This window comes from Hylaeus anthracinus, unplaced genomic scaffold, assembly GCF_026225885.1.
Source record: "Hylaeus anthracinus isolate JK02 unplaced genomic scaffold, UHH_iyHylAnth1.0_haploid 11989, whole genome shotgun sequence".
In the NCBI taxonomy this organism is placed as follows: Eukaryota; Metazoa; Arthropoda; class Insecta; order Hymenoptera; family Colletidae; genus Hylaeus; species Hylaeus anthracinus.
The window spans coordinates 11,900,598-11,915,835 of record NW_026534337.1 but is presented as its reverse complement, the minus strand read 5'-3'; the positions used below and the strand labels follow the sequence as shown (position 1 = coordinate 11,915,835).

At 36.4% G+C, this 15,238-nt stretch overlaps 1 protein-coding gene across 4 annotated transcripts; it reads right to left on the bottom strand.

Annotated features, from left to right (window-relative positions):
- Positions 1-467: 467 nt before the first annotated feature.
- Positions 468-14,513, bottom strand: LOC128888211 (diacylglycerol lipase-beta-like). 4 transcript variants are annotated; one of them, XM_054144911.1, is made up of 14 exons: positions 14,492-14,513; positions 8,239-8,337; positions 7,325-7,537; positions 5,282-5,598; positions 4,423-4,551; positions 3,947-4,115; positions 3,544-3,667; positions 3,334-3,477; positions 3,131-3,242; positions 2,423-2,515; positions 2,168-2,322; positions 1,800-1,949; positions 1,527-1,651; positions 468-929 (listed from the first exon to the last, which is right to left on the bottom strand). In XM_054144911.1, the coding sequence occupies exons 2-14, from the start codon at positions 8,331-8,333 to the stop codon at positions 752-754; spliced, it is 2,004 nt and encodes a 667-aa protein (XP_054000886.1). In that variant the 5' UTR covers positions 8,334-8,337; positions 14,492-14,513; the 3' UTR covers positions 468-751. The 4 variants fall into 4 exon arrangements, with proteins under 4 accessions (XP_054000886.1, XP_054000887.1, XP_054000885.1 ...); XM_054144912.1 differs by lacking the exon at positions 14,492-14,513 and adding an exon at positions 10,453-10,611; XM_054144910.1 differs by lacking the exon at positions 14,492-14,513 and adding an exon at positions 10,032-10,556.
- Between the last annotated feature and the right edge of the window lie 725 nt (positions 14,514-15,238).

The window sequence follows — 15,238 nt, the reverse complement described above, 5'->3', positions numbered from 1 at the left end:
TTGGCGACAAATTTGGTGCAGGTGAGATATGATAAGCTGACAAATTTGACAATTATTCACAAAATAATTGCATCGTAATTCTGAACGCATTTTTGTCGTACACGATAATTTTCTAACTCGAGGGGTGATTCTTTGTCGTATACATTTTCCAACTTGTGGGACGATTTTTTGAGAAAAACATGTTATTATCTAATTACTTCGAACGTTTAACTCTATATTCGCAACAGTAACCTTTATGAGAATATAGACATTTTTTGATTCCCTAACGCTTCGTGAAAATAGCACGAATCTGCTTTCTTCTTTTGAACATAAATCTACATAATAAATTAAAAACATTTTAACTAGCACAACCCTTACGGCGATCAAAGTTTCCAATTTCTTGAGAAACTATGCAGTAATAAATAAAAAACCATCGAATTTTTCGATTAGTATATAGTATCGAAGAGTTAAAAAAAAAAGAACACTGATAATATACAACATAATCTTTATTTCGTCGTATTTCGAAGATTTGATATAAATAAACGTATTATCACTTCCGAAAATAAAATTCAGAATTCTTATACTACAGCGGTACAAAAAATAGGTCGAACCATTTGCGCGAATGACAGATTAAATAAACTTATCGTTCCTAGACATTTTGATTCATAGCGAAAATCAAGTTCCCGTGTAATTATCATACGTTATCATATGTCTCATATTTTTTGAACGTTTCAAAATTTCAGTATTCGAAAAATCGTTTCTTTGGATTAGATTAGAGGTTTAAATAGAATGGTAGATTATTTTGTTCTTCTAGTATGCTTGTTAATGCTCGTTCCACGTGATTTGGGAAATGGTCAAGGAGCATTCGTGGCTCTACGTACAGTTCCCTAAAATCTTCTGGTTGTGCCCATCGCATTCCATATTTCCTTTCCTTCGGCCCTTGCTTCTTACTGAAAATGATATGCATAGGTTGGGACATCTAGCTGAACAACGTTTAACTATTCATAAACTTAGAATAATCGTAAATCGTAGTGGTATATTTACAGTTTTGCTTGATGAAATTATCGATATTATAATTGCTACGTGACGTTAAACACGATAAAGATGCTGAATATAAATAGCATCACATGTATTATCTTACATATTACCATATGTCCATAAAAAGTAAAGAATAAAGATTTTTTTATATTAATTATTTATAAACTTTTTTTTCTACGAGAACGAAGAAGTCTTGCTAGATTTTTACAGTTGTTCTTAATGCAGTTGTTGCGCGATATTAAAAACGATATATATATAAACAGCATCACATATTACCTACATACCATATTACCATACGTCGATAATCCTCTCTTAAGGTAAATACTCGTTCTTTATCTTTTCGAGGAAATTTGTACCCTTTGTACGAAATTAGTTTTATACAGTGGTCGATAACTTATCTTTGTATAGAGGGTTATAAATATATACTTTTTTAAACACAAATGGACCGATAAAGCTTGTTAACACATTTTGGAAACACAGAAAGGTACTAATAATAAATGATAACAAACCTTTTTCTATCCGTCTGTTTCCTTTCAGGCTTGAGTCTCACAATGTGGAGTATTTTCCCTCCTGTATACAATTCTACATTCGTAACTCTGCGTTTCCTAAAGTCTCGCTCGTATATGTTATTTTCCTGCAATATAGTAGAAAATAGTTCGTTATTTTAGATCGAACAATAGATGAAAATTATAGAAATTAGTTTAAAAGCGAATGTGATGCTTGGATCAGAGTAATAAAACAGAGAAATAACGTTTGTTCAATTTTGTTGCTTCAACGTTTACCTGTGTCGCAACGTTGTTTCGTTCATCGAGCAATGGCGATCCTCCTATCGGAGTGTTGACCTCGTTGCAGTTTGTGGTCCAGGTCTTGCTTAGGTCCTTTTCGGGAATACCGAATAACATGTAGCCGAATCCGTTTAGAACTACTCTGTACTGAAAAGATAATATTCACTGCGATTGTGAAATATCTATCGTTTGAGGCACAATATTGTAAAATTTAAATTAGAGTGTTTCTTTGGGGTTGTTGCAATATTATGCTCCCTTAAATATTTGAAATACAGGGGTGTTGCTTCGACACCTTGTTTAGTTGTATACAGAGATTGATAATTATGAGAATTTTCAAACGTATTATGATAGTTTGGTGATCTTACCTTGGGAAGCCGGCAGGCACGAAGTGCCATGAGCATAGACGTTCTGAAATTTTCTGCAGAGTGAAGACCTAGTCTCATTACTAAGTCATTTTCAACGCCTATCGTTAGAACGAATTCTTCCGATATTCTAGCAACTTCTCGGGAGAGGAGGCCGGCTGATCAGAAAGTTTTGTTTTCTAATTAAAAAATTCTTCTTAAGTGTAATATGAAATTTTTGATAGAGGTTTGAATAGTTAGTGTTTCGAAAATATATACCTGGGGTCGAGAATGCGTAGACCTTCAGGTTTGGGTATCGTGGTCGCAGTAAAAATCCAAAGAGAATGGCCAAACCAGCGCCTAGGCTGTGACCTGCATATATATATATTTTTTTTATGTAGAATAATTATCATGTAGATAGAGGCAGGATTCCTTTTAGCTTATTTTTAAAATGAAATCTATTACATTTGAAATAGAATGTTCTGACGAAACTAACAATTAGTAGAAAGTAGGGGTGTACGGGATCCTGGTCGGGACGGGAATTCCTCCCGGGATCGGGATGGAATCCCGAGAATTTTCGGGATCCCGAAACCATTCGGGATTCCCGAGAATTTCGAGATCTCGCAAATGTTCGGGATTCTCGGAATTTCGAAATCCCGTACATTCGGATTGCTGAAATTTTCAAGAATAACAACACTTTCGGAAATCCCAGATATTATTCTATATCCCGTACATTGTCGGGAATTTTTGCGGGATCTCGTGTATTCTCGGGGATCTCGAATCAACTCGGAATCCCGCATAAACTCAAGAATCCCGGATATTTTCGGGAATCCCGCACACCCCTAGTAGAAAGATATTCTGAAGAATTCAGAAGAATTCAGAATCTGAATAGTGGAAATATATCATTTAAAAATACTAAAGTTGCCTGGACTAACTTCATAACTTAGCTACGTGTAGTAATTGTTACTATGTCGCTTAGAAATTTACCTGTGATTACTAAATTATAGGTAGGATGGGTCGCGAATGCTCGTTCCAAAATTTTGTTTTCGTCGAACTCCTTCAAGATCAGCTTTGCCCCTGTTATCATGGCTCTGTGCGCCTGTGCAAATAAAAATTCATCACGGCGTATAGTTCTATTGAAAAAATCTGAGGATTATTCGTAGCTTATCTTCAACATCAACGATGCTTACCATCGACCCTGGCGGAAGCCCCTCGCACTCAAAAACCGCGGAATCCGCCGTGATATCCGTGATGAGATCGCTCAACGACAGCGAACCCCGTATGATAACAACGATAGCTTTGCATTTATGATCCTCGATGACATAAAACGGTACCTGAAAATATTTTACAAATGTAATCGTCACCTTCGACGTAGGTAAACAGAAAGAAATTTAACCAACCTTGCATAGTTGATTTTTAAACGATGCATACAGAATATCATCTGTAGACACATCCGATAAAACCTTCACACCTGCTAAATAGCAATAGCAACAATTGTCGCCGATAATTGTGGTACGCTTTCTTCTATAATTGAATTGCTTTGGTTAATAAAGGTTCTTACCATGAAACGACAAATTTTTCATTTCGACTAATCGTATGTCATTGTTGTTTTTGTTAATCAAGTATCACCTGTCTACTAAAAAAATATACTAATATTGGAAAAAAAAAATGCCTTAAACGTAATCTAACTTCGTCCTTATTCTTTACGATACGAATGCTCGAGTAGATCAAATATAATTGAAGAAAAGTAATGTATATAAGGGGTAGTTTTTGGAAATATAAAATTAATTTTGTCACGCTTACCGAAAGCACATGCAACATGTTAAATTGTGTAGAAGACGAAAGTATCCCGTACACGCGTACGTGTAAATGGAAAACATCCATCCGTATGAAGCTATCGAGAGCTTCAGATAGTGAAGTGCGTCCTTCAAGGACATCCAACTAGGTGCCCCGGCCATAAGCGCGGATATGTCTGAAATAAATACGTATTAGAGAAAGTAGTGGATGATAATAATTGCATATTACGATAGCTACATGACAATTAAAATATAAAAATAAGAATTATATCGCTAGGCCTAAGAGTGCTCTAAAAATGAGCTCTAAAAAGTGAGTTTCTATAAATATACGTGTCTTTCGGGACACGAACGGATGTGGTTACTGACAGTGAGTTACTGTCTATCAAACACGTGGCAAGTATGCAATTAACTATTCAGGCTTATGTAAATTCTCGAACGATGAAAGTAACATGAATTTTCCAAATATTGAAGTTCGATACGTACCATTAGTATATTGCGGAGAAATCACGAGATTTAGACGCTGCGATTTACGTTGAATCCCTAATAAAATGCACCCCGCCATCACATCCGAGGGCACTATGTCCGTTCCACGGAATAAAGCGCTCATTATATCTGCAAAACGGATTTTTATTATCGTATAAAACGTCAGACTCACTATTTACTTCCACAATGGAGGGGAATTTAAATTGGAAGCATACTTGATTTTTTAAGTCGTGTAGAGTTACACCTTACATGTAATATGTACATTTAGAAAAGTTTCGCGTAAAACTTCCTTCGCGAATCGTACAAGGATTAGAAATCGGTATCGTCCACGGTTCAACAATGAAAAAAAAATCGCATTAGCCGGGGAAAGGGGTTCCAAGAACTAGGATCCCCACTCTCTGGGGCCCGTTGTTACTTTCATTGAATGCTGTCGCGTTCTGATCTACCACCTGTACCAGTAAGAGGTGAAACAATTTACCTCGACAAAGTAACTGGCGAGAGGTCTTTCGATTCGACTCTTTCGCTTGCTGGACCTTAGAGCAACTACTATTAAGGGCTCCAACAGACTACTGACATTCTTATCGAAGATCTCCTGACTAAAATATGCAACAAGAATTCTCATCTCTAGTCTAGAAGAATACTAATCATAGGCAAACTCGAAGTCTTTTTCATAATAAACTATGTATGAAGACTTAGACTGTCAAAGTTTCAACCCTTCAAAAGAAGACATATCCGACAAAATATGCACAAGGTGTCTCCCATCCCTGGCCCAGAGGAATGTTAATCATAGTGGAACGTGTATTCAATTCAATTTCAATGCGGCGGGACTCTTTCCAGGCCAGCCGTACCTATATCTCACCAGCGAAATGTTGAAGTGTCTCGTCTGCTTTCTCGTGTCTCCTCAGCCACCAGAGGAACTTAACTCTGCGGAACCAGTTGCTGGAAACCTTGGTGTGCTCGGCCAAGGTATCTAAATCTTTGTCAGCCAAGGAGCCCAGGGGATCGAAGACCAACGCCAAACCGAAAATGGTGAGACCGATGAGAACCCAGTCGAAAAGCACCACTGCTTGCACTACGGTAACCGTGTAGTGATCGTAACTGCACTCGACCCTATCGCCGAACATCCACAAGCTTCCTAAAACGTTCCATGCTACCCCAGGTAGAATCAGTAGGATTCTGTGAAATTGAGAAAATATTTTATTTTTAATGGAAATATAGAATCGTCATTCAAAATGTCCACTTATTGATATTATTATACTGTTATAAAATGTAAGATTTATTCAAACACAAGCATTATCCATTATCACGTTTAGAGGACATATTTAAATGGACATTTTCCCCGAAAATATTCGGTCTTTCTTTCGTCGGGAAGAGTAAAGTCCGCTGCGCGCGTTAACCTTTCCAAGTAACTCGAAGTTAACATTGCACTTCGTATTTTCTGAGAATCATAATACATATGCAGATTTCCAACAACTCTTTTGTTAGTTTTTGCATAATGAAAAAGTCTTAAACTCTGTACGATGTCGCAATGCTAGTACCTTGCGAAATTAAGTCTGAACTATTGCTTTCACATCATAATGGCGAATTAAAAACTTTACTATTCTGGTAGTTTGCGTGATCATTAGAAATTCCCATTTATCAAGGAATAAAATTAAGGAAAAAACATTGATAAACATTAATTGTAGATTTAGATACTTTGTTTCGCGACTTCTCGATCCCTCTTTCTATAGTCACTATGTTTTTGTCTGTTTGGAGCGTGTAAAAACGCACTGTCGATATTGTAACCACCAACAGGTTACCTATCGTTGGATCGTAACTTTTTGTAAAAAAAAAAAAAAATAAATAACAGAATTGTTGCGCAACTTGAGGCTCGAGGTTCCGCGTTTAAAACACGAACTATCAGATGTTTTAAACATAAAGGGAAAACAGACGAAAGTATAAGAAAAAGTCACGATCGCAAGTGAAACAGGACGCGCTGGTAAACTTGAAAGAACTCAAAAAATTTATTATTTTTCGAGAGATTCTCGGCTGGGGGAAAAAAGGCAATTTGAGCAATCTCACATGCAATTGAATGTATTACATAACTCTATTACTGTTTTCAATTTTGAAATCATCAGTTTCCATAAATATCAAACGATCTGTTATTTATTTTTCACTTTCAGTTTTAGTATATTCATCCAAATAGATAAAAATATTTTACCACGATTAATTGTCGATCGTTCAATTACAATTTGTACAAACGTGTGTAGCTTTAATGAGTGTCAAAGTATCGGAAATATGAATTATAATGCAATACGAGGATAATGCACAGTCGCACGTTGTAAAAAAAATTGTTTCTAATTTAATAATCTTATCTGCTGATGCACACATTGCTTTTTTACAGAATAAGTATTCAAAGTACGTCAGTCGATGATCGTTTATACTCGATGGATAGAGTTAACGACAAACGAGAATAAAATGCAATAAATTAAAGATAACAAAATCACAAAACATATACAGTTACGTGCAGCAATTAATTAAATTAAAGATAACAAAATCACAAAACATATACAGTTACGTGCAGCAATTAATTGAACATTAAACCAGATTTACAGCTATGATTTACTTAAATACAGTGATTACTTTCGGCTGGACCAGCACACTCGCGTTACAGACGCTCAGACTATTTGTTATTTATCGTTAATTTGTGATTATTCTATCAGTTTCACTTCTGTGGAACGTGTACTCTTAATTTCAGTTTCATACTCACAAGGAGATTTCATGCTCGTAAAAGGTTAATTATATAGACGAGACATTGAAAGCGATAATTATTCCACACAATGAAACGTGCAGCATGTAAAATTGAAAACCTGTAGTCTGAAATGTAAATTGCCATGTAATTTTCGCGTGGCTGTTTACTCACTTGACTGTCAAGAGTGGCTCAACATATTTACGAGCTCGCGTTTCCATGATAGACCCTTTCGCGCTTTGCTTCACGATGATCAGCATTAAAATCATCGATACGATGAGAAACGTTATTTGCCCAAGAAGATACACGCGAACCAATTCACCGCCTAACCGGCAACTCCATGTGAATTGATAATATCTGGCGCAGGCACTTCCGATTAAAATTAACCTGTGAACAGCGTAAGTTGTATAAAGTATCAGGTTTGTGTTTTTATGTAGTATTTTACATTAAAATTACTGAATTCGACAGATTTCTTGAATATGGACGACGTCATCCGTCTCAATTATTCATAAATTAAGTAAAGTTTGATTGAGTTCCGTACTTTATTTTATTTTATTATCGGGGTAAAACGATGAATTTTGATGCACTGATTTCAAAATATTTACTGTGAGATATTCAGCGAGCATCATGTTTTATATTTCTCTGTATAAGCTGTAATTGAAGCTTTTATAAGCTAGAATAATCAAATTAGATAGATACAGTACAGAGCATTCGATACATTTTTTAATTTACTCTGAAGTATTTACGTAGATAGATATTTAAATATCTCTATTCTTAGTATCACATCGAAATGCCACTGTTTCGATCGATAAAGTCAACAATAATGATTTTAGTATTCCGTATTAGACCATTACTCTCGATAGTTCATATCAAAACCTGTTCTGGCATTAAGAAGTAAATAAACAAATATAATATATTTTCTTCTCGCGTATTGACAGGTAATAAATCAAATAATTGTACGCTGCTACGTCCATCTGTCATTTCCTATTTTCTGATTACATCATTCGAATGTCGTCATTTAATGTCGTCATTTTAATGTTAAACACTATTTGTATAATCAGATAAAGAAACAAGAACAGAGTACTCACCACACAGTTCGAATGAAAATTTCAAACAGGCCCGGATAGACGAGATCATCGGCCGCAGCTAGCCATTTTCTTCCGAAAAGCTTTATCGCAGGCATTTCTCTGTAAAGCGCATCGTAACAACAGAAATTTAATATTTCCTTCTGATTATTGTGTCATCGTTATATATCATCGTATTATATGCGTTAATATTCATACGTATGTGATGACATTCGTTGATTATAAAGGATTGAACGTAATAAAATTCATTGTGATTGTTCAGTCGTTTAGTATGAGCCATTTTCCGACAAATATCAGATGTCAGTAGTTGATTAGGTTAAGAAGTCTCTCAAACCACATCGTTAGCGATCCTCGAGCTCGGCACGCATCGCCGCTTCCAAATCGCACGTGATTCTGAATTCGAAAAAATGTCCGAGTGTATGTCAACTGCAACGCGCGTATTTCTTTTGATCGCGAACGACGGGGACCAGAGAAAGCGTTGAGAGAAAGTCTTTGTCTATCCTACATCTGAGACTATTGACATAACGTTCACGAGGTTCATAACTGGACCCCAGAACACGTTGAAGATGGGTGTCCGTTCCAAATTCGACACTTTCACGTGCGAGGGCGTTTAGAGAATTCAACTTTTATTTCGAAATGAACTTTGGTCTCCTATTGTGTGCAACTACTTCTCGGTCTTGTACGGTAATGATGCTTGAATAGATGAGTAATCGCGCAATAAACATTGTCGCCAACCGCTAATGGAATTTCGCATTCATTCCCACGTTATTATTGGACTTAGGCATTGTATGCACCGCGAGCCGCGACGCCGCATGCTCGACGCCTTCCCTCGCGAAATCCCAAACCGCACTCGTCACACTAATTAATCGAGGCTAACTATTTCCACTAATTCGAGAATTCTATGATCAAACTTTTTCACTTTGGCTTATTTGGCATAATTTACGTGTATTACTAAAACACCTTAAAGCAGACTTTTCTTAGGAATTCTTAGAGGTGATGAACATTGTTTTCTTGGTATGGTGCAGGATTAGATAATTATTTTCTGGTAATAGTTCAACATAAAGCGCACAATATTTTTGTTATACCTAAGAAGAATATTAATCCTCGTCATAGATGGCTGAGATTTTAATTATAGGTACCAAAGAAAATTCTTTTCACTAATTAGCAGTTCTTCGATAAAAACTTGTTCACTTTGGCTTCATAATTAGTTTCCATCATTTAGACACTCGAAACTCGATTCTCGATTTAGGAACAGTTCTTAGAAACGTAGAGAAATATTCTTCTCTAATGGTACACAGTTAGAGGATTATTTCAACTCTGAGTAAGCGCACGATAATTCTGTTACATCAGCTAAGAATATTACTTCCCATCAGAGATAAATAAAACCAAACAGAATCAACGCGTAATTGTAAAATGCTCCATTCCGTGACTCAAATTCTACCACAGATAATCAATGATTATTCGAAATATATATATATATATAAGAGAATTTATCTCATCTCTGTTCATCAAGAGTAAGCTTCCAAACAGAACCAATATACAACTGTAAAATACTTTATTCCGTGATTGAAACTCTACCACAGATAATCATTTGAACAGTGGACATTCGAAAATTATATATACAACGGAATTTATCCCACCTCTGCTCATCAAGAATAAGTCACCGACATAACTGTAAAATGCTTCATTCCGCGACACAAACTCCCACACAGATAACCAGTGTTACCTCGATAATCCTATCTCTCTTCCCGTCAGATAGACGAACCCAACAATATTATTCCAATATATTCGGTCACCTTGTTCAAAGAAACGTCTCAGCGTCCTCGCGTAGCTTCGAACCATTCACAAGAATCGACTTTTTTCCAAGTCCGACGATCACTGATCCAGCCGATAGTCGCCTGCCGGTATACCGGCCGTGTCGTTCGCCAGCCTCGGTTATATCGATAGGTATTCGCGAAACGATTCTCTCAACGAGGAAAATGGTTCGTGTTGCGTGCACCGCCACTCATAATCGCGGCTCGTACGCGTACGATGCACCGTGTCAGCACCGAAATCCGCTGAAGCAAGCACACCGAAGAATGCGACCGGTCGACCGATTTTCTCGCATGCCCGCGGATCTAATGAAACCGTCGAGGAGCGCGCGAAACGAAAAATTGCAATCGGCTCGCGACGCGGATAGGTAAAGTGCACGCACGGCAAGCTGGTAAACCCGTTCACCTTGTTCCGCGGCACCCTACGTTGAATCTCACGAGCTGGTTGGAGGCGACTGTCCGGCACGGCCAGAACTTTCCCTTCGTTCCTCTCGATAACACGTTCCTCCACTTACGAAAAAAGCAATGACTCCTCGCGGGGATAAAAACCGATGGTAGGAGCACTCGGACACACAGGTGCCCCTTTGTATCCTCGCGATTGCACCAACCGACGACGGGCTTCACCGTTGCATCGAAAATTGTGAAACGAGATTGGTCACCGATTATCGCACTACCGTACCGTCACCCTTTGATCCTCGTTAACCTTGCGGTTAGGCGAACTTTGGCTCGAGCGATTCGTCAGATGGAACTCATGGGACAAATTTGACGATTTCTTTTCTTGATTATAGTCAGAGCGGCAATGCTTTGGGAGCCCTGATCCAACTGATTCTTTAACCCGTTCAATGTCTGGCAAATTGAAAATCTTAGGCGCCAATCTTGGCGATCTTTTGGAATCAGAGGGAGTAAATTAATAAAATTGGCTCTATGTTACGATACTTACGCCCCTCAAAATTGCAGTAAAGCCATAGTTGATGATCGAGTGATTTTAAGATGAAGTTTATGGGTCAAATTGATCGACTTGGATCTATTCTTTTGTCGAGAGATTATTTGCCTTTTTTGTTCGATTACGTAAATACTTTCATATGTAAGTTGTTACTTTGCTGCCGGATACTTTTGTTTCTTGTTAATTCTGGTAAATAGGTCGCGAAGAATTTACCTTCGTCTGAATGGTGATCCGAGAGTCTCAAGGTTTCACGTTGGAGATTTTTAATAATTGCTGGTCAATGATAACTTATATTCGTGACACGATTTTGATGGAATATTGATTCTCAGCGTGTAGGATAAATTCAGCAATTTTAACAAATTTCACCAATTCAGTCTTCGTGAATATTTACATTTACCGATGGATATCGCAAATTCAATTATTTTTGTGTACTTTGAAGCTGGTATCCCAATTTTATGGAAACAAAATTATTTAATGATATAGACGTATAAATACTGTTCCAGAAGATTCAAAAATTAAATCGATGGTACATCAAGAATATAAGACAGCCATAGAATAACGTATAAAAATATAATTTTACGTTACTTTAAAATAAAATGCTTAAATAATAAAAGGATCTATGAAATGGCTCGATTCAAAATCCCATGTAAAAGTAAAAAGACAAGAAAGAGAGTGACATTCCGTTCTTTTCGTCGACCCCCTTCGGAAGATTTAATTTGACTTTGTGAGGCCATAAGTAAAATTTATGCTTGTTGCGTGACGAACGTTTAAATTGAAACTGTATCCGTAGTTGCTTTTTTTCTGTCTCCTTCACTCGAGATAAAATCACTTTTTGATCCTGCCAAGTACAATTCGTTACACGTATCACAAACTATCTAACGACAATTATCAACTTATACGGATTGCATTAAATTACTTGTAAATTATTATTATTTTCATATTTATCAAGTTAATATTACTTAGCTAGTGATCAAGTGATATTACGCATGCTGGTTAGTCGGTTTTTATTAATCTAGTTGCATTTTCTATCTAACTAGATACCATCTCTTCCTTTTCATACACATATGATCGGCTGTTGCAACTGATACGCTTAGAGGAAACGTGTTTTAGGCGATGCTCCTCAAATATTAAGGTCACACTCACCTTTCTAAATTCTCACGGTGAGCATTACGTCTGACGAATCAAGGTTACTCAAGGTCAATACGCGTAACCTTTGTGAGTCAACTAGTGATCGTGTTTTCGCGGAAGTTTGTGTTTCGTGAGACTCAGGATTTCCTTGCAAATGTGTTTGTTTGTTGTCGTTTCATAAATTTACATTCATTAAGGAAACTGGATAGTGAGAAATATATTGCTGTATAGTTCAGTTGCTCAGTAATCTCTTCAAGAGCATTAATACATATGTTCGGACTTCAAAATGTTAAAATTTTTTTTTAAATATAGTTTAATAATATTGATCTGTGCACGTGGATTTCTTCAAATCATAAAGACTATAAGAATAATTAGGGTAATCGAATAATTATAACCAGGAATATTCCCAACAAAAATCGTTTAAGTCTGATGTATGTTAATCGATGTAGCATAAACATTTATAATAATTAACAAGTACATACAAAGTTTAGACTTTGTAACTACTGAAATGGCAATCATTTTCAGCACACAATTATTGACGTCCTGTTGACGTCATAAAATTACTTCATCCGTGCTTACGTCATAAAATTATTATAATAATTCTATTCGCCTGTACCGTCTAAATGAATTTTTGTTTCATTACTAAATATCATACATTCTGAATGTTTCGTCAGTGCACGTACCTAACTCTTAAAGAGTTTTTATCGCCTCTATTTATGGAAAGAAATTGATGGTAATCGTTATTCCCATTTTCGTCGGTTTATATACGTTTATATATGTACGTACATGGTTGCAACACACGGTGTATGTCCATTATATTAGTTTAAACATCAAACTTTTACGCAATTTCATAGAACGGCTCGTTTTTGCCGCCTCGTTGGCGCTGTAGGCGCTCAGGTATCTCCTTTTCAGGTGTTTTCTAATTTTTAAAAGATTTTAAAAGATTATGGGCTTGCTAGATTTATTTCGTTAATACCTATTTTACTGACATAGACTTTTATTTGAGATATTTCAATTTTATGTTAACAAGTACTATTTTTAGATTGATCACACTCCAAAGCTGTTCAGGTATAAATTATTCATCAGCCTTATCGTTAATATAGCTTTTTTCCCTACTATACCAATGTTTGTCAAACCTCACGTTGACGTTGGCTTCCCCGACAATATGCAAATTTTTGACATACCTTCTGAAATAAAATAGCGAAACCAATACTGGAATTCAGACTTTTGAATCAATTCTAGAGCGTGACTATGATCGAAAATTTATTTGGAAGAGACAATGTTCTAATATCTTTATCTCGAATATTGTTGGTATTCGTCGGGAAAAAAATTTCATGTAAGTCCTCAAAAAACAACAAAAAAAAAAATGGTTGTTTTATCGACACGTGAGGAATAATTGTAACGATGAGTTCCGGAGGTCGTCGCGTTATAATAGGATAGTTCACGTGATTAACATGTTTTGTTCTTGTCTTCTTGGCATAACGATCTCCTTCAGAAGTAATCGTTCAAGAAATCGTTCGTGGAGCCAGTGGATGGCATAAAGAAATTGATAAATCATAAAGTCGTTGGAACAGAGTAACGATTCAGTATCTTGGCTACAGAAAAAATATTCGCGCCCAATAGAAAAAAAAAAAAAAAAAACGACTGCAAAGGTGTTACACGTGCATGTTTTCTTTAGAATACATAAGCATATCTATATACGCATAAAATAACGTAGAAGAAGATCGACTTAGTTGATCTATGATCGACAACTTCCTAAATTATAATATTTCTAATGAATAAATTAACAATACTTTTATGAATTATTATTCTATATTTGTTAGGTAATATTGTACGAATATTAATTCTACTAAATAGCCATTTTTATACTTTGAAATTTGGTCGATCGTCAACTGAGTAACGATTATTTACCGATGATAAAGCAGTATATACTACAATTGATCTTAACAACACTAGAGTGGGTTCGATTATTTCTCGTTTTCCATAATAGCACATTGTCAAGTCAATCTTATGCCAATTTTCTGGTCTAGTCAATTGCACGAATTATTGAAAGCAGTTTCATTAGATGCACGTCACATGTGTTTTGCTCATAATGGCGCACTGACGCATTTCAGTCGAGTAGCCACACGGTTCTTGCACGAACGATTTTCTAACATTGCGAGGAGGACATGCAGGATCCATTGTCTCTTCATTCCTCGGGCCTAAAGCCACTGAATTTTTATATTCGTACTAAAGATACATCTTTAAATGATCGTTAAAGTGGTTTCTACTTATTGTAAGAAACCCAGTATAAAAGTAAATCGTTCATTGCCGGGAGTCCAAAAGTGGTTATAATTTGGGAACAAGGTCAAATGGGTTACCTGTTCATACGAACCTTTCTCATTTCCTTTGTGTCTTCAAACGACATCTGAAGTGCTTCCTACACATTACGTCCCACTCGATATAAAGATAAACCACCATACATTACCGGAATACAATAATGGTTATCTTTCGTGAACAAGGTCGCGTAGGTCACCCGTTGATATACACTTTCTTCATCGGGTCTATATCTTTAAACGACGAAGTGACTCCCACGTGTAACGATACATTCGGTGGTTGGGTAAATAATATCACATCACTGGACCACAAAAATGATTGTAATTTCGGTCAAGGTCACTCGTCATATAGATCACTCGTTTACATGCATTTTCTTCATTTGCTCTGTGTCTTCAAACAATCTCTGAGTCTCACATGTAACAGCACACTTGGTACAAAGGTGAACAACTGCACATTGCTGGTGTATGAAAATGGTTATAATTCCGGAACAAGGTAAAATATTTCACGTATTTGTATAAAACTCGTTCATTTCTTTTGTGTCTCGAACCACCATTGAAGCCGGTTCCATTAATTACGATACACACTGTACAGTACTGATAGCGAGTAATGCTATTGTACTCCGAGACTGCAATAAATATTTCCTTCATTCGCTTCGTCATTGACAAAACTTGATTCGTTTGTGGATAGAAATCAGCCTTGTATATATATCGAGCCACTTCTTATCTTCGGCATTTTTACTTAATTTTTTATCCCCAGTAACTGCTTGGAATAACGCCCAGTTTACTGTATGACATATACAGTTTAC

Coding starts and splice junctions, on each gene's coding strand:
- LOC128888211 (XM_054144909.1), bottom strand. Junction 3,243..3,333: donor GGCTTCCGCCAGGGTCGATG/GTAAGCATCGTT, acceptor TTATTTGCACAG/GCGCACAGAGCCATGATAAC. Junction 2,516..3,130: donor CTATAATTTAGTAATCACAG/GTAAATTTCTAA, acceptor ATATATATGCAG/GTCACAGCCTAGGCGCTGGT.